At 42.6% G+C, this 21,319-nt stretch overlaps 2 protein-coding genes across 2 annotated transcripts; one reads left to right on the plus strand and one right to left on the minus strand.

The window, feature by feature from the left end:
- The first annotated feature begins 6,730 nt into the window (after positions 1–6,730).
- tert (telomerase reverse transcriptase) lies at positions 6,731–20,065 on the plus strand. Its single transcript, XM_031853753.1, is given in 17 exon segments — positions 6,731–7,931; positions 9,106–10,420; positions 10,502–10,691; positions 10,804–10,957; positions 11,205–11,372; positions 11,570–11,731; positions 11,931–12,032; positions 12,128–12,213; positions 12,362–12,478; positions 12,627–12,698; positions 13,802–13,913; positions 13,915–13,991; positions 14,309–14,435; positions 14,991–15,052; positions 15,543–15,667; positions 15,757–15,894; positions 16,860–20,065. Coding segments are annotated over 17 exon segments (3,327 nt in total). The 5' UTR covers positions 6,731–7,715; the 3' UTR covers positions 16,964–20,065.
- On the minus strand, positions 13,429–21,315 carry LOC116387294 (sodium-dependent neutral amino acid transporter B(0)AT1-like; the record flags this gene model as incomplete). The annotated part of the gene is made up of 10 exons (XM_031854245.1): positions 13,429–17,923; positions 18,468–18,630; positions 18,731–18,890; positions 18,993–19,197; positions 19,376–19,532; positions 19,630–19,758; positions 19,848–19,960; positions 20,048–20,158; positions 20,303–20,484; positions 21,165–21,315. Coding segments are annotated over 10 exons (1,590 nt in total), but the record flags the coding sequence as incomplete, so codon positions are not given.
- Between the last annotated feature and the right edge of the window lie 4 nt (positions 21,316–21,319).

Genomic DNA, 21,319 nt, shown 5'->3' on the forward strand with positions numbered 1-21,319 from the left:
GCATCTGCAAGGCAACTGAAACAGGCCAAACGATAACAGGGGCATATTTTTAAGGTATTATTTGAACAATGAATTCTTGATTTAAAAAAAAACAACAGCTTTTCATTCCTTTGTAATCGCATTTGTCGACTGAAATGACACCTGTCGCTGGTAGATTCTAGCTGAGCTAAGCTAATGTTAGCTCCATGAGTTGGGGGTTGGGGGGGGGGCTGTCTCTGGCTGACTTGTTTTAAAAACAAAACCCATGGTCGGGTCTTAAATATGCACATCGTGGTTTAGCAAACGGTCAGTTGATGCTGCCGTCATCCAGTCATGGAATTATTATTATAATATCAATATTTTCAATACAAAGCAACATAGCGTCACGAGTTTTGGTGCAATATTACGATTGTAATGGATAGTATGATACATTATAAGGAAATATGTCCCTCTGACACAGATATACACATGAACACAACACACACACACACATGTCGCTGACTGACACACACACACACACACACACACACACACACACACCCTCACACACACACGCCTATCTAAGCTGACACAGTTTCCATGGCGACAGAGACGGGGTCGGTTTGCTGGCTTGTGTTCCACAGGACACACCCTTTATTTCACGAATACAGAGGGAGAGATGGATGAAGTGATGGAGGAGGTGAAGAGAGGCACATGGAGAGCTGATGGATGAAGAGATGAGCAGTTTAAAAAACATATAAAGTATAAAGAAACAAGTAAGAAGATGAAATACGTCAGAAAATATAAATAAGATATGATGGAGCAGTGAACTATTAGGGTTGAAAATGTCATGAGCGTGTGTTTATGAAACAAAAAGTAATCAGGCCACCCACAGGGTGGAACACGCTTTCAAAGCTCATAATAAAGTAACAGTAACATCATGTAATAATCACTAAAACTACCTCCTGACATGCAAATATTAGTGACGTTTTCATGCAAGTCTGAAAGTTATCTTCTCTGCAGAACAATATTTCTGTCATAAATGACAGAAACATGCTACTGAGAGTTTGTTTGTGTGTAAACCTGGTTTGTCACACTCAGTCGTGCTTTTCCTTTATGTTTGGCGTCGTGCATCTGGAGCACTTGGAGGTTGGAAGTTGGAAATTTCAACTGGAAACTCAGACTTTGACTTGAACGCAGGATGACTCTCAGCAAAGAAAGCAAATAAGAGCATTCCGCAAAATGTAGAACTCTTCCTGTAGGTTTCTTTTTCTTAACTTTTGTGACAAAGTACTTCCAATAAAAGATGCATTTTAATCATTTGTATAACTTATGAGAGGTGGTAAGGGTTGAAAAAAGAATACATCTATTCTATATTAAAATACATTGTCATTTCTCCCCATCAGACTCCTTCTCTGTTCTCTACTCAAACCTCTGTTCTTTCCTCCGGCCATGACAAGACTGCTGTGGCAGGATGGAGCTGGAAACCCGTTTCTATTCCTGTAGATATAAATGTGTTACCACAGACAGGAGGTGATGTATGTTTTACGAAGGCCCTAAAATAACTGCTGGGCTAAATTTAGGACGCACCTACGGCACCGTAGAATAGAATATGTGAACGAGAGCTACGGGCTCCTGGATGAGCTGCGGCTCTGTGTTTGCTATGACAAAGATAACAGGTGGTGGTCATTTGTGCTTTGTTTGTGTGTGTGTGTGTGTGTGTGTGTGTGTGTGTGTGTGTGTGGAGAGAGAGCGAGAGTGAATGAGAAAGAGCGAGAGGCGAAGGTGACAAGGGTTTTCACTTCAAAGGCAACCAACAGCACAGCGCAGATTAAAGCACACCAGGAATCAAAGAGCCTCAGGTGGTCGGCAACACACAGGTGTGTCCCCCATATTCGTGTGTGTGTGTGTGTGTGTGTGTGTGTTTGTGTCTTGCAGAAGAGAGAGCCCATCTATTTTTACCTCTCATCTCTCTTTGGTTTGTCTGTGCGGTTCAGGACTTTCCACCTGGAGGTCGAAGGTTGGCGCTCACAGACGAGTTACAGCAGCGTTAATAAATAACAAATTCAACAACAAACCATCACTAAGTAACGTCAAGTGAAACTCCACCTGGGCACCTCCATGATGGTGACACTTACTAACCATCTTAAGATCACATGTCTGAGAGGATATAAAAAAACAGGAAGGAAATGTGTCCTTAAACAGCACATATTTAAAATCTATATTGTTCTGATCTCACTCCTGACAGAACTGACACACATCCTGCTCTCATATGTGCATGTGTGTTTTCACAACAAGGAACGGAAACCTCTGACAGCCAATGAGACACACGCATATACCTGCTCACCTTTAAATATCAGCTGATGGATGGATGGATATATGATCAGACGGATATATAGATAGATAGATGGATAGATGGATATATGATTAGACGGATATATAGATGGATAGATGGATATATGATTAGACGGATATATAGATAGATAGATGGATAGATGGATATATGATTAGACGGATAGATGGATATATGATTAGACGGATAGATGGATAGATAGACGGATAGATGGATATATGATTAGACGGATAGATGGATAGATAGATAGACGGATAGACAGACATACTGACAGACGCAAGGATCCATGGATAATGACAGAAGAGAGGAAGCCACTTTAGACTATTGACATTTACTTTGTGTTTCACGTCCTGAGTGAAGTGTGCAAAAGTAGCATTTGGAGGGCGGGAGAGAAATAGGGCGGACAAGTGTGCACACTCTCATGCAATCACACACGCACACACACACACTTTCTAAAGTGCTTCCCTGTGTATCCAGTGCAGGGCGCTAAGCATGCAGGCAGCCATTAGAGCCCGCCCCTCCCAGTGGAAAGCACCCGGCATGGGTCCACAGGACTGAACCTCTCAGCCGGCCAACGGCTCTCCACACAACCCACTCAGCACTCCACCGCGGGGAGAAGAGTGTGTGGACTCCATTTACCGCTCCAACTGCTGGAGTAGCATCCTGCAATGCTGAAACTGTCTGCGGCGCTCACACTGTGCAGTGAGCAAGGACACACACACACACACACACACACACACACATTCACAAGCTGACAAGTGTCTGCATCGGAACAGGTTGCCACAGAAACGCGGTCAGCAGCGTTCTTGCTCTTTGGCTTCGCCGAGCATGACAGCAAGGCCAGTCAGTGTTTGAAGTACACTCACACGTGTGCCCACCTCTGTCTCTCTCTCTCTACACGTGCACGCACGTACGTGCACACAGCGTGCACGTTCACCTCGCACAGATCCAAGGACGTGTGAGCTGGTTGATTTGTGTTTTCTCTCTGGTGGTCTGAGAGGTGATTCTGTGGCTGTGCATTTTATGCAACATGATGAAAGAGCAGCAGCGCCGAGATTAATAAGTACTGCCATCTACAGCACACACACTGCAAATGCATCACCAACCACAATGGCCTCATACATCATATTTATTAATTTTGCTTTATCCGCCACGAAGGTCCAAGGACAGAGGATGTTGTGTGCTGTAAAGATCGTAAAAGCCCCTGAGGAAAACTTACTCATAAAGTTGACTTTATCGCAGATGAAAATTAGCCCTTTATGGCTAAATCTGGCACATATATATGATGGACTCAGGGGCTCATGTTAATCACTTTGCATTGTTGCTTTTTGAATAAAAATAAACATAAAACATAATGTGAAAATGTTGAACATCTGATTCCTACACCATGACTGTGCTGCTATAACTGCCTCCACTCTAGTTTCAGGTTGTTTGGGGACCTAAAGACAAAGTATTTAAAAATATAAATTATTATATGTTGTAGATTTCCATTCATTTGGAGCAAAAGTGCCGAACAGCAAACCATGAAAAACAGCTCCAGAACAAAAGCATAAGAAAGTGTGAGGGTAGTCCTTTTTGTTATGAATACTACTGCATCAAATTGACTAAAATGACTGTTCATTTAATCCTTATTCACAGATATACAGGAGCAAACTGAGCAAAGAGAATTCAGGACCAAGGTCAGCGACACAGACTCTCTGCAATGAGCACACGTGACCACTAGAGGGGGACACAGCTTCATATCGGCTGCACTCTGACCATCACGAGGTCAGCAAGTGAGTCCTCAAGCAAAAGAATAAATAAACAGGTAAATACTGAAGCTGTTTTTAAAGAAAGTCTTTATTTGGCTGTAGCATGTTGACTTTGGTGCAGTGATAAACAGTCACAGGACTACAGGATCTATTAAACATGAAGTTCATCTGGTGGCTGATCTGAGCACCATGTGCATTAAACAGCGGTGGTTACACAGGTACAGCAGAGGAAACCACATGTGATATGAATTATGACAGGAAATAAATTGCATAGATGTGATAAACAATATTCTCCCAGATATCAAGACAAGTTAAAGTCATCAATAAAAAATATACATCCTTCAGTTTGCAAATCTCTGTCAACCTGTTATTCACCGCTCCCACCGCTCACTTTAAGTTGCATGTTTAAACCGTTCCATTGGGACACTATGAAGGTGTGACTGCTAAGGAGAACCAGATATGGTGCGCTGTAGTTTTATGAACAAATAACTTACATGTAGTCAGCAGTTTAAACCATTCAAAAGGCTTTTTGTCACCACATTAACACAAAACTATATTTTCTTCCAATGATGTCACGATTTAATTTAAGTGAGCTAATATTGTGCTCAGCGCTTAGTGAACATTTTTGAAATCATCTGTTTGTACAAAGACTATAAATTCACCATATGCAACACTTCATTTGAAAGAAGAAGAGAAGACACCCTTATAGAAATGACGCGGTAAAGTGTGAGTTTTGGCTTCAGAGTGCAGCCGAAGAAAAGTTCAAGTCCGAGTTCAGCTCAACTTATTAGCTTAGCTTTGGCTGCTAACACGACACGCCTAAGGCTGTCTTTGGTGGAAACATTTTAATATATCCCTCCTCCCGCGACGAGAGGCACTGCAGAGCAACTGTGTCTTAACGTCGCAGGTCCCTGTACACACATCCACATAGTGTGCTCTTATACACACACACACACACACACACACACACATTTACAGTTTGTGACAGTGGAGAGGACCACGACGTGGTTGCATGAGGTAGTGAGTGCATTCGATGTGTTTGTTACAGCGGGAGTGTAAAAAGAGGAATTGTTTGGTTAGAAAACATTGAATTTAAAGGAAACCATGTTTGTGTAAAATAAATCTCTACAGAGTAGAGCTGTAATCTGATTGAACATGCTTAGAAAACAAAAATAAAAAGGTTTTTTGTCGTCACAATTCAAAAAGTTACAACAAAAAAAACTCCTAAACCTGTGATTAGTGTTAGAGACACAGATGTGTTAGCAGCACCTTGGAAAACATTTCATTCCAAGACTCTTGATGACCGTGTGCGACTTTGTAGTCGCCACTAAAGTGACATCACTGTTTGCCTCCTCAGTTTGTGGCGGTTGCGTGACGAGAGCTCATGTTACCGATGTATGGAAGGCCGGCGGTCACTTGGACACGGCCTGCTCCTCCATGCCGGCCTGTGTCATGAGATCAGACACGTTGTTCTCCAGGTCATCGATGCGGGTTCCCATCTCATCGAGTGTGGGAGTGAAGGAAAACTGCAGGAGCTGTGCATGTTAGAATCAGACGGCAACTACACAATACATACAATTAAGTTAGTAATATAGTAATAACAATATGGTAATATAGAGAGATCTTTAGCACATTTGGATAGCATTAATTTCAACTTAATAAACAGTTGAGTGTCATTATATACTATACTAAGGGGGGAAGAGGATTCGTCACAACACCGGTAACGAATCCAAGTTCTGCACACCTCAGCGAACTGCGTCATTTCTGAGAGAACGTCAAACCGGAAACGCCAAAGTACAGTGCAGCATGCAGTGAAGAGGTTCCTGTTGACATGAACAAGGTGGTAACAGGAACCGCTAACCAAAAAAAAAAAGAAGGATATTTTTGGACTCCAGCTGCTGCGACATCGCCTGGAATCGTCCTTGAAGTCGCTGCATCGTTTCCTCCATCTGAAGGGAAAAGAGACACAATGTATGCAAATGTTTGCTCGCGCTTTAACAAGAAACAGCTGACATCAGACAAACTTACCGCCGCTGTCATGTCTGTAGCTGCGTTGCAGTCTGTTTTTGACATATTTTCTTCAACAGCGCACTAGTCTTTAGATAGAATCTGAATCTCGATCATTAGATTGTTTATTTGGACTGTTAAAAAGAAAATCCTCACTTAGTTTCCCCTCAAAAAACGTTAGCAGTGACTCCCGGAACTTTGCGGTAAATTGAGTTGACTGTGTGAAAAACAGCGTGACTTCCTTTGTAGTGTTTATTATTTCACAATAAAGGTCACTATACGAAAGCATTGCGAGTGACAAACGCTTTTATTATGAAAGTACATTTACTAAACTTCCGGTTTTATGCTCACATATTTTGACCAGCTTAACTTTTGTATCTGTGATGGTATGTGTGCATGTGGGCAGGGCGTTTATATTAACTCTTTGTAGACCATGTTATCCTGTGAGGCAGGTCACTGTGTGTTCTGAGGGATGTAAACTATTCCCTCTCATAATCTGGATTTTGTGTAAGTGACAAGTCACTCCTGCTGAATGTGTTAAATGTAAACCGTGTAACTGGTGTGGTGTGCTAAGCAGTAAGTCAACTGAAATAAAACAGGGTACATGAAATATTTAAGAAGATGAAGCTCTACCGACAGGGCAACACACGGGCAGAGGGAGAGTCTTCACTTTCTATTAGGTCCCAATGGATGTCACTCTTCAATACAATATGTATTACCTTCAGCAGGGCCGGATTAACTCAATACGGGGGCTGGACAATCATAGCTGTGCAAGGATTTTGGGCCTGATGAAAAGATATCACATTGGGTCCCACCACCCACCCTGCACATTCACTGTAACCGCATCACCAGAACCCATTATAAAGCTTTAAATAACTATCTGTGCAGACTTGCAACTCTCTTTTACTCCAGTCCTTACTGTACGATATTTACGGACAGTGAGCTGTGAAAATGTGTGAAACACTGCAGAGATGCAACATTCTGCACACAGAGGCTCTCTGGATGCTTTTTGCTAAAATAAAAAAATAAACTGCTCGTTTTATTTGCACATTGTAAATAAAGTATTATATTATTGATAATAGGTCGATAAGTTTCTATTTTATTAATTATTTTTGCATTAACCTAAGGAGATTTCTGGCAGAGGCAAACTTCCACCATGAATGAAATAAAATGAATGGATACACTACAGATTCTATTGTGACTTCATGCAATTCAAAAGCAATTAACTAAAACTATTTTTAAATATTTCCTCACCTCTTCAAGTAGCTTCCCTGTTGTGTTTGGTGTATGACTTCCATTTGTTTATCTTGCGGTTTGTTAATAGAAGGAAGACTTTGTCAAATAAACAGCTGTGAAACAGTGAGAGCAAGATTATTTAATATGGATACACTATTTTGCTGTCAATTTTCACATATTTATGAAAAAAAGACAACATGCCTTTTCTTGGTGCCTATTGGTCGACTGTAAATACACGTTTGAGTATCGGGCTCTGTGATTGGACAGTCACAATAAACTGGTCTCTCATTGGCTGAGGACGACGCGGGGGTCCTAAACGTTAAATAAAGCTCAAAAACATGCTCGCTGACCTACCCGCTGTGTTTACCATGTCCTGACTAAGCCACACAACGGATCTTTTTACCGTCAGTATGTCCACGACTGATTTGTCCCACACGCTCGACATCCTCCGGTCTCTGTATCAGCACACACAGACGCTGGAGGAGTTCGCGGACCGCATCGTGTTCAGAGAAGGACGGAGCGCGGTGCTCGTTGAACAGTCCGACACGAGCCGCTTCAGGTCCTTCGTCGGCGGTGTTTATGTGTGCTTTGACAAGGAACTGCAACAGGTGCCAAGCTGCAACCAGGTAACTGTCCCGTGAGTGTAATATCTTAGAGGTGGTGCGATAGCGAGCATTACGTAACGTCCGACCGCAGCGTCTAATAATAACAATAATAGTTTTATTTATATAGCACCTTTAAAAACAGAGTTTAAAGTGCTTTGACAGACAAAGCAGCAAAAACAAGACAATAATAACAATGACAGAAAGCTCAGTCAGACGATAAAAAATAAAAAAAATAAAAAAATATATATATGTATATATAGTTAGGTAAATAATTTAGTAAAATCAACAAATAAAAATCAACTAAGAAATCAATACAATAATATCTGTATGTAGGCTATATATATATATATACAGTATATATGTATATATATATTTAGTAAAATAATTTAGTAAAATCAACAAATAAAAAGAAACTAGAATGAATTAAAAATATATATATACATATATTGTGTATATATATGTATATATACATATATTGTATATACTATATATGTATATATATTTAATAAAATCAACAAATAAAAATAACCTAAGAAATAAATTAAATAATACATACACATATATATATATATAATGTCAAATCATTTTGTAAATAAAATAATAAAACAAAACGTTAGCGCTCGTGCTAACTGATAGGGTTTTATTGATATAGCCCATGGCAGTGCATTGGAGTGGTGTTAAATATAACTTATCATAAAACTGTATCCCTCAGATTTGGTCGTGAAAGACATGTTCTGAGACAGGATATCATACTTGTAGTTCAACAATAACTGTTAACACATTGCAAGGCAACAGCTTGAGTCCATGTTTACTTCCTGTCAGTTTATGTCTTCCACATACACAGCAACAGGAAATAAACTGGGACACATTTGGAGTGTGGATGGTCTATATGAACAGTGAACTTTGTAGTGGAATACAAAACTATCATATATATAAAAACTATAAGAGAGCAATGCATATATTGGCTAGTAGCCGTGTTGGATAATAATAAACTTTGCATTAAATGCCACATTTACAATAAGACATACATTCTTGAGGCATTATGAATGCACAAACCACTAAGCTGTCAAGATTATAAGAGATTGAAATTATGCAAAAAGAAAAGGAACACATCAGGATTTAATTATATAAAGAGAGACACTTCTTATGTTGGTTTGTTTTGATTCTGATGTTGTGTATTGTACGCAATCCACAGATCTGCACTCTCCCTGAACTGCTGGCCTTTGTTGTTAACAGTCTGAAAAGGAAAAGAAAAAGAAACATCTTGGCACATGGCTACAGTTTTCTGTCCGTGGCTCAGGAGGAGCGGGACGCCGACCACTTTAAATTCCAAGGAGATGTAATTCAAAGTGCTGCCTACATCCACGGCAGCGACATGTGGAAGAAAGTCACGATACGCCTCGGCACGGACCTCACGCGGTACCTGCTGGAGAGCTGCTCCGTGTTTGTGGCAGTTCCTCCTTCATGTGTTTTCCAGCTGTGCGGCGCTCCCGTCTATGACAAGGTGTCCATGTCTACTGCCTCCACTGGGTTTTATGTCCAGCCTCGGTCCAGGAGACATAAAGGTGCTCGGTGTGGAAGGAATCGCGGTGCAGCAAGCTTGAAAAGGAGACAGGAAGTTGGGAATCCTGCTATCAGCAAGACAAAAAACAGAAGGGATGTAAGAGGAAAGAAGGGGAAAAGAAAGAGGGATACTGACCAGAAGGATGAGGAGGAGATTATGACTCGTTCGGGAAAGAGGAGACGGGTAGGACAGCAAGAGCCCACACAGGAAAAGCAACAGGTTTGCAGTGAAACAGTGGAGGAAGGACAGCCCGTGTCTGTGGAAACACCACTGTCCATGAAGCCTTTGGAACATGGCCCCACTGGCTCCAAACAGCCTGTTGAAATGCAAACAACTGTGATTCCCGTGGAGGGAGGACCCAGTTGGAGGTCGGGGATTTTCCCCCCTTTGTCTCCCTCGCAGTGTTTCATCCGCACGCTGGGATTCCTGTACGGGGGAAGAGGCATGCGTGGCTTCCTCCTCAATAGGAAGAAGACGAGCGCCGGTGGATGCAGGAGGCTACAAGGGCCAGATTTGGTGCGAACAGTCTTCTTTGAGGGGCTGGCGTATCTGAACGATCTGGAGAGGAAGCCAAAGAAACTCCCTCGGCGCTTTTTCAACATGGTCCCCGTGTTCAGTCAGCTGCTGCGTCTACACAGGAGATGTCCCTACAGCAGAATACTGCAGAGGATGTGCCCAGCGGTGGAGGGGAGTGATGCCGAACCCGGGGTATTAAGCTCCCTCTTGCCTCAACACTGTGCACGTCCCCGGGTCTACCTGTTCGTCAGGGAATGCCTCTCGGCTGTGATCCCTCGGGAGCTGTGGGGCTCCGACCACAACAGACTTCAGTTCTTCTTCCGGGTCAGGAGCTTTCTGTCCAGTGGCAAGTTTGAGCGTCTCTCACTGGCTGAACTGATGTGGAAGATGAAGGTGAACGACTGCGATTGGCTGAAGATCAGTAAAACTGGTAAGATTGTCGTAGTCGGTGAACTTCTGTCACCTGCCACCTGTATTCTGACCGACTGAACCAAACCACTCTCATCTGTAGGCAGGGTCCCGCCCAGTGAGCTCTCATACCGGACACACATCCTGGGTCAGTTCCTGGCTTGGCTTCTGGACGGTTACGTCGTAGGTCTGGTTCGAGCCTGCTTCTACGTCACAGAGAGCGTGGGCCAGAAGAACGCCATCAGGTTCTACAGACAGGAAGTCTGGGCTAAACTGCAGGACTTAGCCTTCAGGTACACACACACACACGCACACACACACACACACACACACGGTTGTACTTGTGCAGTGATAAGACACACAAGCTCACAAACTTTTATTTTTTATTTATTTTTTTTTTTCCAGAGTTCACCTCTCCAAGGGTCAGATGGAGGAGTTGACTCCGACTCAGGTGGCAGCTCTCCCCAAAGCCACCGTCATCTCCCGCCTTCGCTTCATTCCCAAGACTGACAGCCTGAGGCCCATAACACGAGTCATAGGAGCAGATGCCAAAACAAGGGTACGTGTCCATAAAGACATTTTATTTTTACCATGCAAATCCATAAGTCGCATGTGCGTACGTAAGAGAATGATCCCAGTCACTTCCACACAGTGAGGTATGCAGCTGATTAATTAAACACTCGGATTTGATTCGATTGGAGCTCCTTATCGGCCGATACCCAAAGCCCGGGTATCTGTATTGGGACTAAAAGAAAAGTCACACCGGTGCATCTTTATGCATTCAGGACGTTTCTCTTCCCCTGCAGCTCTACCGGGGCCGTGTCCGGGACCTGCTGGACGTGCTGCGGGCCTGTGTGCGCTCCACTCCTTCCCTCCTGGGCTCCACCGTGTGGGGGATGACGGATATCCACAAGGTGGTACGCTCTCTAGCTCCGGCCCAGAAGGCTGAACCACAACCCCTCTACTTTGTTAAGGTTGGTTATTGTCTGCTAGTTTGGTAATTGCACTGGCAGAGACTGACTAAATGTTATAATACATGTCTGTGATGATACGGTTACAATAAGCATTATACTATAGTTTTAGCACCGTTTAAATTGTAAAAAAAAGATTCAAGTCTTATGTTAAATGCTGTTTCTTCCATCATTCTTTCTTTCTTTTCTGTGTGTTTAAGGTGGATGTGAGTGGAGCCTATGAGAGTCTGCCTCATGACAAACTCATTGAGGTGATTGGCCAGGTTCTGACACCTGTCCAGGAAGAACTCTTTACCAGCCGTCGCTATGCCAAGATCTGGGCTGATTCCCACGAGGGCCTGAAGAAGTCCTTTGTTAGACAGGTCCGTCACACACACACACACACTCTCTCACACACACACACACACACACACACACACTCACTTACTCTACACACAGGCGGAAACCTCCGGTTCTGAAGAGTGAAGCCAATGCTTAAGTTGCCTTAGACCTGCATTTTGTTTACATACACACACACAATGTCGGCTCCGATTGGAGAGTTTATCATGTTTGTTAATGCAGGCAGATTTCCTGGATGGTAACATGGGATCCAGCAACATGAAGGGCTTTGTGACGTCACTGCAGAAAAGAGGAAAAGTTCATCATGCCATTCTGGTAGAGCAGGTGAGAGTGACATCCTCAGGTAAGTCTAAAGATTTAGATCAGGAAAGGACGTTTAATAATTCTTTTAACCTGAGCATTTCATTTCTCTCTCTCAGCATTTCTGCTCAGATCTTCATGGCAGAGACGCGCTGCAGTTCTTCACCCAAATGCTAACTGGCAGCGTTGTTCAGTTTGGCAAGAAGTAAGCACAACCAACATTATGCAGACCAATATGTGAGCAGCATGTCTTCGCTCATTTGTCAATATGATCACATGCAAGAAACATGGAATATTCATGCTTATTCTGCACCGTTTTATGTACAACCTGATTTTGTATCTCTGTGTTTCAGAACATACCGTCAGTGCCGAGGGATTCCTCAGGGATCGGCTGTGTCCAGTCTGCTCTGCTGTCTCTGCTACGGTCACATGGAGAATCTTCTGTTCAAAGACATGACTCAAAAGAAAGGGTAATACAGCAGCCGGCTATGTACTTCAGCCAACATCGACGCCTACAGATGTAATGACACATCTGCAGCAGCTGAGGGCAGTCTTTTTGGTTTTGTAGCTCTTTGTTATTCACTGTCTGTGTTATTTTCCACTCTGTGTGTCCTGTAGATGTTTGATGAGACTGGTGGACGACTTCCTTCTGATCACGCCCGACTTACACAACGCACAAACCTTCCTCAAGTATGTCACAAGTTTTCCACACATCTTACTGTTCACAAGGGCTCTCAGACAACATTTATCTTTTCTCTCACCCGCGTTCTGTTTCTCTTCTGCTCTGTTTAGACACGTGAGATAAACACTGAACGAGTGATTGTATCCCACGCATCTTTTTCTGTGTTCTTTTATGTCCACTACTGACGCTGCTAAATATGACAGCTTGTCCGGTGCTCCGGTCTCTTTAGACCTTTGTTTGGGTATTCTTCACTTAGTTCTCTCAAGCTTTTCTTTTTCAAATTCTGTGTGTGCACACGGCCCCGCAGTCTCACGCCCTTTCATAGGGATTCGGCGGGTTGTTTAACTGCTAATTTGGATCAAAGTTCAAAGTTCAAAGTTTGCTTTATTGTCAATTCCACAATGTACTGGACATACAGGGGAGTTGAAAAGACGTTTCTCTCTAGTCCAACATATAAACATATAAAGTGAATACAGTGCAATAGATTAAAAAAACATTTAGACAATATATATATATATATATAATAAGAGAAAAAAGAACAAAAAAACTATCAATCTGTATTTAGCAGCAGTTGGACATGGGGAGTCTTAAAGAGAGGAGGGAGAGAGTTCAGAGAGTTCAGCTTCCTAACAGCCTGGTGGACGAAGCTGTTTGAGAGTCTGGTGGTGCGAGCACGGAGGCTCCGGTATCTTCTCCCAGAGGGCAGGAGGCTGAAGAGACTGTGTGAGGGGTGGCTGGAGTCGCGCACAATCATGGTCACTTTGCGGGTGAGGCGAGTGTTGTATATGTCCTGCAGGGAGGGGAGTGAGGCACCACCATCAGATGGCAGATGGCAGAATTTGTTTATTAATCTGCTGGGACTTATTATCAAGCATGTCTTTTCCGAAATTACCGTCCCACATCCGATCTGTAAACACAGCATCACTATCGCTGCCTCTCTGACGCATCTGTCAAACTGAGGGAATGGGAAATACATCTGAGAAAGCTAGACATGGAGCACAAGATGTTCCCAACACCCGATACTTCAAAACAACCAAACCATCCCTTTAACGGAAGGGGCTCAGAATTAGTAATATAGCACTTGTTAACGGCACTTTCCCATCGTGTGTAGGATCTTGATGGCCGGGGTGCCGCAGTACGGTCTGGTGGTCAACCCGCAGAAGGTGGCGGCGAACTTTCAGGTGACGGGAAGCGTGGGCTCATGTCCCGGCATCCATGTGCTGCCCCCCCCACTGCCTCTTCCCCTGGTGTGGACTGCTGCTGGACACGCAGTCTCTGGACGTCTCCAAAGACTATTCTAGGTGAAGCCTCTCGAAAGTTATACTGCAGAATTATTGCCTCAAGTGTGCTTCTTGCGTAAGTTATCGTGTTTTTTTCGAGGTCGTTATGGTTTCTTGTAAGCTGAGTGACCCCTCCCCCCCTCCTGTACTTTATACCTTCTCATAAATGTTCTGCAGAACGACTCCCGGTCTTTCACGGATGATTAATATTCCTGCATAGAACACTGAGTACAACCACATATCCATTTGCAATATTTTTTTAATGGCAAGTTCCATTTTCTGCAGTTGATCTTTGTTTTTTTTACGAGTTGCTTTCTGTTTCTTTCCGTCTCCCACAGCTACGCAGGCCTGTCTTTGCGCTACAGCCTTACTTTGGGCTCGTTCCACTCAGCCGGACAGCAGATGAGGAGGAAGCTGATGGCCATCCTCAGACTCAAGTTTCATGCCTTGTTCTTGGACCTGAAGGTCAGGGAATTAGCGACGCCTTTTATTTAAAAACAGCCTTTTAAATTGAAGAGCTTGTAAAGTGACGGGACCTCTACAACGGTTTAGGTCTTCCACTTCCTCTGTTCAAAACGGCTCTTGATCCAATAAATGTTCATCAGCAGCAACACAAACACACATCAGCTGTGTGTCTTGAAGGGCTTTTAATAACATGTAGAGTCAACAATATCCAAGATGACCAGCTGGAAGTTACTCTGAAACAGCAACAAAGTTTAAATAACAGTTGTAAACTTGTCAAGTTTAACGACAACCAAGTTTATGACTTACATAAAATCGAGCAAATTGATAGTAAATATCAGTAAATGCATTCAAGACTGGTAGTCAAACCGACCAGGGAACAGAAAATATATAACTAGTTAATAATGTTAAAGATAGTTTACCTTTCATACTCCTTTTTGCACTTGATTAAGATGCATCAGTGAAGAGGAAGTCACACACACACACGTACTGCTTTCTTTTTTCAGTCACTTTTCATTTCATTTCTGCAGCTTTTGCTTTCCTGCTTTTCTTTTTCAGACCAATTCTCTTGAGGCGGTTTACCAGAACATCTACAAGCTGGTGCTGCTTCATGCATGCAGGTAAAGAACCTGACTTTGCAATCTAAATTTTGTACGGTAACTTTTTTAACTGTCTAATATTCTGATTAAAGAAGTGAAATGGACAGTTCAATGCAAATAATTAGTTTCTATTGCCCACGTAGTATTGAAATACAGTTACGATAAACACAAATCTTCACTCACTTTTCACTTCCCTTCCCCAATGTGCTCATTTTAATCTGCTATTAAAAGTGTTGTATATGAAATTGGCAGCATTTCTATTGACAGAAGTGCTGGCAGAGCTAATAGTGATAACCTGAGGGGGAAACGGAGGATGAGCGATACACTTCTGACTTTACTCCACTTTATCTCTACACAGCAAATAGCTGTTTGCTTATATTGATGCTCTAACTATCGAATGTATCAATCAATAACTTCACTGAGCGGAGGACTGATTGTACCTTTTCTTATCTCAGGATGTACTCATCTGAATGGGTAGGGCCCCGGTCTTTGTGTTCTCTTTTCACTTTAGGTTCCATGTGTGTGCCCAGAGTTTGCCCTTCGGTCAGACGGTTGCTAAGAACCCCGTCTACTTCCTGCAGATGATATTGGATATGGCCGAATATGCCAATCAGCTCATCAGGCTCAGCAACAAAGGCAACATTTCCCCTTTTTTATACATCTGGAAAAAACAAATATTTAAGCAATATCAAGTTCTAAAATTATTTTCATAATTTGTTCTTCAGGTCTGATTCTCGGCAGTAAGGCTCAGACTGGCGTTGTGCAGTACGAAGCAGTGGAGCTGCTTTTCTGTCTTTCCTTCTTGCTAGTGCTGTCACAACACCGTCCTCTGTACAAGGGGCTGCTCCCACACCTGCACAAACGTACGTACCCTCACACAACAACACCACCTGTCCTGTGGCTGCACGAGAGGACAAGCACTATTGTCCCAACGTATTCTTTAAAATATGATAATGATAAAGTTTATAAAGCATATTTCATACAAACAGATTAAATACAATGTTCTGCACAACACACAACAGTAAATCATGACTCCGACTAACAATTATTTAGATTATCGATTAATCTGTTATACTTTTGTTGATTATAGTTCTTTAAAATGTCTTTGAAACGAAAATACCAATCATAAGTTCCCAAAGACCAGAACCCGAAGAAGGCACATTTGAATTTGTACAAAAGCTATTTTAATGAGAAGAGGCCAAAGGTTGAGATTTGTTTTTGTTAAAATATGAACATGACGCACTCTGCAGCATCAGATTTGCTTCCAGTGACTATTTCTTCTGCCCGTTACAGACTCTTGCCATCATCGCAATTTAAGTTGTATTTAAATGCAAATATCAATCTGCACTAAATGTAAATAGTGGGTAGTAAACTGAAACTTATGCAGGCATACACTAGAGGTGTTTGTGATTGTCTCTGCTCACTCAAACCGTCATCATTGCCTTGCTGTTGCAATAAGAGGGCCCAAAATGAGCACCGCAATCGCACTTTGCCGCCTAATCATAAATACAGCCACACTAAACGTGTTTGTTTAGAGCCGGGAAATTACTCAACTGCAGGAGAGTAGAGCCATGGGTCACATTGAGAAAACATTCCATAAATGAACAATATGAAAACATCATAACGACTTGTATGTAGGTCAATCCCTTTGAATGTGGACTAGGTGAAAGGTCAACACAACCCGACCGTTCTACTAGACACAAGACGATCTCACGTATACATAAATCTATTTATCGCCGCCTTTAATTACATTTTACAGGTGCTGGAAATAGTTCAGGTGGATGAATTTTACAGTTCACCATCAAAGTTTCTGCTGTCATCTTGACAGGGAAGCGCAGTCTAGAGCGACGTCTGGGGGATATGAGGCTGGCCAGGGTTCGACAGGCCACTAACCGCAGGACCCCAGTCGACTTCTTGGCCATCCAGATGTAGACTACCAGCTAGCCCCAATTACAGCTCCACGAAACCCTCAGCAGCTCAAAGGTATAGATGAGTATTCAGTCCAGCTTGGACTAAACTATTGTCGTTGTGTTGTGAGTTTTGTCTATTTCTTTGAGCACTGAATGTTATCAAAATTAAGAAAACTATTTCTTGTCTCATCCTCAGGTTTGAAATCTGTGATTTGGAGTTATCTGATCTTCAGTGTCGAGGAAGAGGTTTTACAGAAAGAAAAACAGTCTTTAGTCATAAAACACTAAAGTTTTAAACCCTCAGCCATAAACACAATAAATACGTAATAATTGAAAATCATTCAGCCACTGTTCTGGATCTTGCGTCATCCCATTGCTGTTTGTGTCTCTGGACTTTGATTTACACTTTGTGGTAGTTTTCCACAAAGAAGTAATGACGTCATGGAAGATAATTTGAATGTAACTAAGTTCACAGAAGTACTGTCAGCCCGTCATGTTCATAACTCAAGTGACAGCAGGAAGCTTTAGATCTCGTTAAATGATGTTTTGTGACATCAAGTTGAAACACACAGGCATCATTTACATTATGCACAACAATGTACAAAGGAAAGACTTTCACTGTTAAATAAATCCACTTTTGCTATTAAGGATCACAGTTGTCAGTGTCTGATAAATCCTGATAAATGTAAACATGACTGTTTATATGTCAGCTGAACAGAAGCAGTGACAACTATTAGGATGATTTGTTCAGTAACGTGATTTCTTAAGCTCTCTGATTCGTCTGTTGCTGTGTTTCAACCTCAAAGCCGTCATTGCAGGAGGGACTTAGGTCGGTGTGAGCGGAGGACTTCTTCATTCTACAGCAGATCAGTTGGTAGAGAGCCACCAGAGGGATGGGAAGCACAGGTATTACAGAGAGCAGGATGATTATTGCAAACACCCAGTCTGGATAGGGCTTCACCTCAGTTTTGGGGAATAGTTCCTGAAGGAAAAGACAACAAAGTATAAATAAAGAATATTTTAGTTCAACAATAGTTTCATGTTTTGTGAAATTTGCTGATTCTCTTTATTTCTCCCTCTTTATAATCAATACCACTCTCATATCTGTGTGCTAAATATGAAGCTACAGCAGGTTAGCAATTTGGTTAGCTTAGCATAACTTAAAGTCCCTCTGCTCAACTAAGAAAGAAACTTTTGGGTGATTGGGTGCCGCCCAAGAACACACGGCAAGAACAAGTACAATATTCACTCTCTTTCAGCTCTGTGTTTGGTCTCCTCCAACCACTTTGTAAATATCTGGCTTTCTAGCTGCTATGGTCACCAGCTAGTTGCTAACTTTTGTGTGCCGTTTGGCACATGAAGTGCTAAAGATGATGCTGACGGCAATGAAAGTTGTGTCAATAATGCCTTTTTCAATTGTTACCAATGAGGGGAAAGCGTATACGGACGCATGCGTCCCCTTAGAAAATAAGCGCCGCAACCAGAGTCTCTTTTTCTGAGCATGTCGGTACCCTCAACGTACTTACATAGGCTGGGTTCCATGTGGGATAAGTTGGGTGTTTTTGTGCCTGGACGACAACGTAGGTAATCAACACCACCAGGAGCATTAAAGGACTGATCACCATCCAGCATGCCTTCCAGAAAATGTTGGGCTTCTTCCCAGTCATGAAGTAGATGTCTTCACTGAAACTGTCAGGGGATACGGGGACCAGAGAAAATGTTTAGCACACTGAGATCTGAAGTGTATAGGAATCTCATAAGAGTATCGAAGAGGAGGAGAAAAAGTTACTTTTTCATTCCGTAGACATAAATGACTGCAGTAATCTCAAAGAATGCAACGATGAGCAGAGGTACAGAGCCCACGTAGCTGTTAAAGATCTCCACCCAGTAGTTCCCCGAACCCATGGTGAAGAGGAGAGCCATCAAGAAGGCTATCAAGCAGATGACCGCTAAGGAAGTGAGGGAAAACAAGTTTTTTCACAGAGGAGGCAGCAGGAAAATGTATCACAGCTTACCGCTTCAAAACCCCCGAACTATCCCTTGAAGCTTACCTGCTACGAGTCCATCAGGGATCCACGTGGGCACTAGCTTCAGGTCTTTGATGGGTGCGAGGACACCCTCTAAGTTGCCAAACATGGAGGAGAGACCCAGGCTGAAGAGCATGGTGAAGAACAATATGGCCCATATCTGCGCGCCTGGCATCGATACCACCGCTTCGCTGAACACAATAAAAGCCAGGCCGGTACCTGATGCGCTCTGGGAGAGGGAGACGAAAGAGAGGCAAGAAAGTAATGACGAAAGCATGAACTGACTCACTGCAGAAAACGAAGGCATGCTTGTTATTAGAGGAGAGTTTCACCCATAGAGTCCGGTAGAGGCAGAAGCCTGTGCTTATAGAACTAGGGTTACAATGACGTAACCTTCGTTACAATACCTGGTCAAGGAATGTTTGCAGGTCACAGAGCCTCAGGTCCACACCGGCCACCTCACCTGGAGATGTACGATTTAGATACTCCAACCAGTGATCATAGTTCTCCGCTGTTATGTTCTGGTCTGAAAACTCAAAGTGGTTGGTCAGAGCCAAGATGTTTCTGTAGATCAGAGACCAAAAAAGAAAATCTCCCTCATTAGTATCGGCTAGAAAAACAATAGATGTTTGAACAGCATAGAATATGTGTGGATACGCACTCCTTCACACAGGAGTTGTAGGCAGTGTTAGCTTTAAATCCCAGGATGGAGAAGATGGGAATTGCGCCGTAGAGAGATGTGGCGCTATTTATCACCCCCACTAGAACAGCATCCATCTCACAGTTGTTTCTAATGGAAACAGAACAAATACCAAAACAAATAAAAGTGACACACAAATCATCAAAATGATACTGTGAGAGTATAGTTTTAGTCATTACCTCTCTGGATTATAGCTCGAGAAAGCTATCAGACCTCCAAAGGCCACAGAGAGCGAGAAGAAGATCTGGGTGGCAGCGTCCAGCCACACCTGAGGGTTCTTCAGTATCTCCCACTGCAGCGTGGGCAAACACAGCACATCAGGTCATCGTGCCCTGCATACAATCTTACATCACCTGTAGTACCAAGTGGACAAGCTCACATCAGGAGTGAAGAGGTACACCAGTCCAACAGTAGCTCCAGGCAGAGTGAGAGCACGGATCAGGAAAATAGTCAGCACCAGGTAAGGGAAGATGGCTGTCACATACACAACCTGAAACAGGCAAACACAGTAACATGTAGAAAGAAAAGAGTTAATGAAGGCTGTACCGTATGTTTGTCAGCAGTGATGTCGGGTATGTATGGTACAGTGGTCGATGTTGAAATAGGACTTGTGTTCTTCGCCGCATTGACAGACCTTTCCCATGGACTCGATGCCTTTGATGAAGCAGATGTAGACCACGCACCAGGCGCTGGCCAGACAGATCACCAACCACCAATGCAGAGAGCCGCTGGTCTCGATGTCGGGTGTGATGTTCAGGGTCTCACGGTACCAGAAGTAGTTTGCTGGAGTGCTCTTCACACACTCCGTATTATAACCTATATGGACACAAGTGAAAAGACAATGACAACATCTATGAAACTCTGTAAGGGCTTAATCTTTAAAGTGCTAAATTTGGAATTTAGAGCATTAATAGTTGTAAACATCTATTTGCAATGTAAAAATAATGTGGAGTAATGGCGTCCTGAGCAGAGAATATATCTCAATTCTCCAATCACAGACATGCTCTTATTTTGTTTTAACATGCATTAACTCTTGAAATTGAGTTCAGTACTAAAATGTATTAAGAGATGTGTTTCTGCATAGTTTAATTAAAAATATCGGAATCATGTAGTATTTAAATAAACATTTTAATATCTTGGTAAGATTACTGAAAACAAATGAGACCATGATTTGTGCTTGTAACCTGTCCCACATTTCACTATCTGTCACTGAGCAAAAGCGTGTTCTTTTTATTTGATGTTGTGTTAGAAGATTCCTTTGTGCCATAAAATAATAAAATTCCAGTAGTTTTCCTATGAAATGTGACGCAGAGACTGATCGTTAAGAGTCCTCTTGCAACTTGTAACTTATTATAAATATAAGAGTCACTCTAACAGGTTTTTTTTTTTACATTAAATGTTGCATATAAGGTTATTGGCAATTCTTCTGTCACTGTGATAGGAAGCATTGCAGACAAACGTGTTAAGAATAGCTAACTGGTGGGGTTTCTTGTTACCTGTGAGGTTGTCGTTGAGTGGACACTGGCTCCACGGCAGGGGGTTTTGGAAAGAATGAAAGAGGTACCAGAGCACCCAAGCAAGAAGAGTATTGTAGAACATGCACACCAGTAATGACACCAACATGGAGGCAATTCCTACACATAGGAAGTAT

This window comes from Anarrhichthys ocellatus, unplaced genomic scaffold, assembly GCF_004355925.1.
Source record: "Anarrhichthys ocellatus isolate YVR2014 unplaced genomic scaffold, GSC_Weel_1.0 scaffold14, whole genome shotgun sequence".
Taxonomy (NCBI): domain Eukaryota; kingdom Metazoa; phylum Chordata; class Actinopteri; order Perciformes; family Anarhichadidae; genus Anarrhichthys; species Anarrhichthys ocellatus.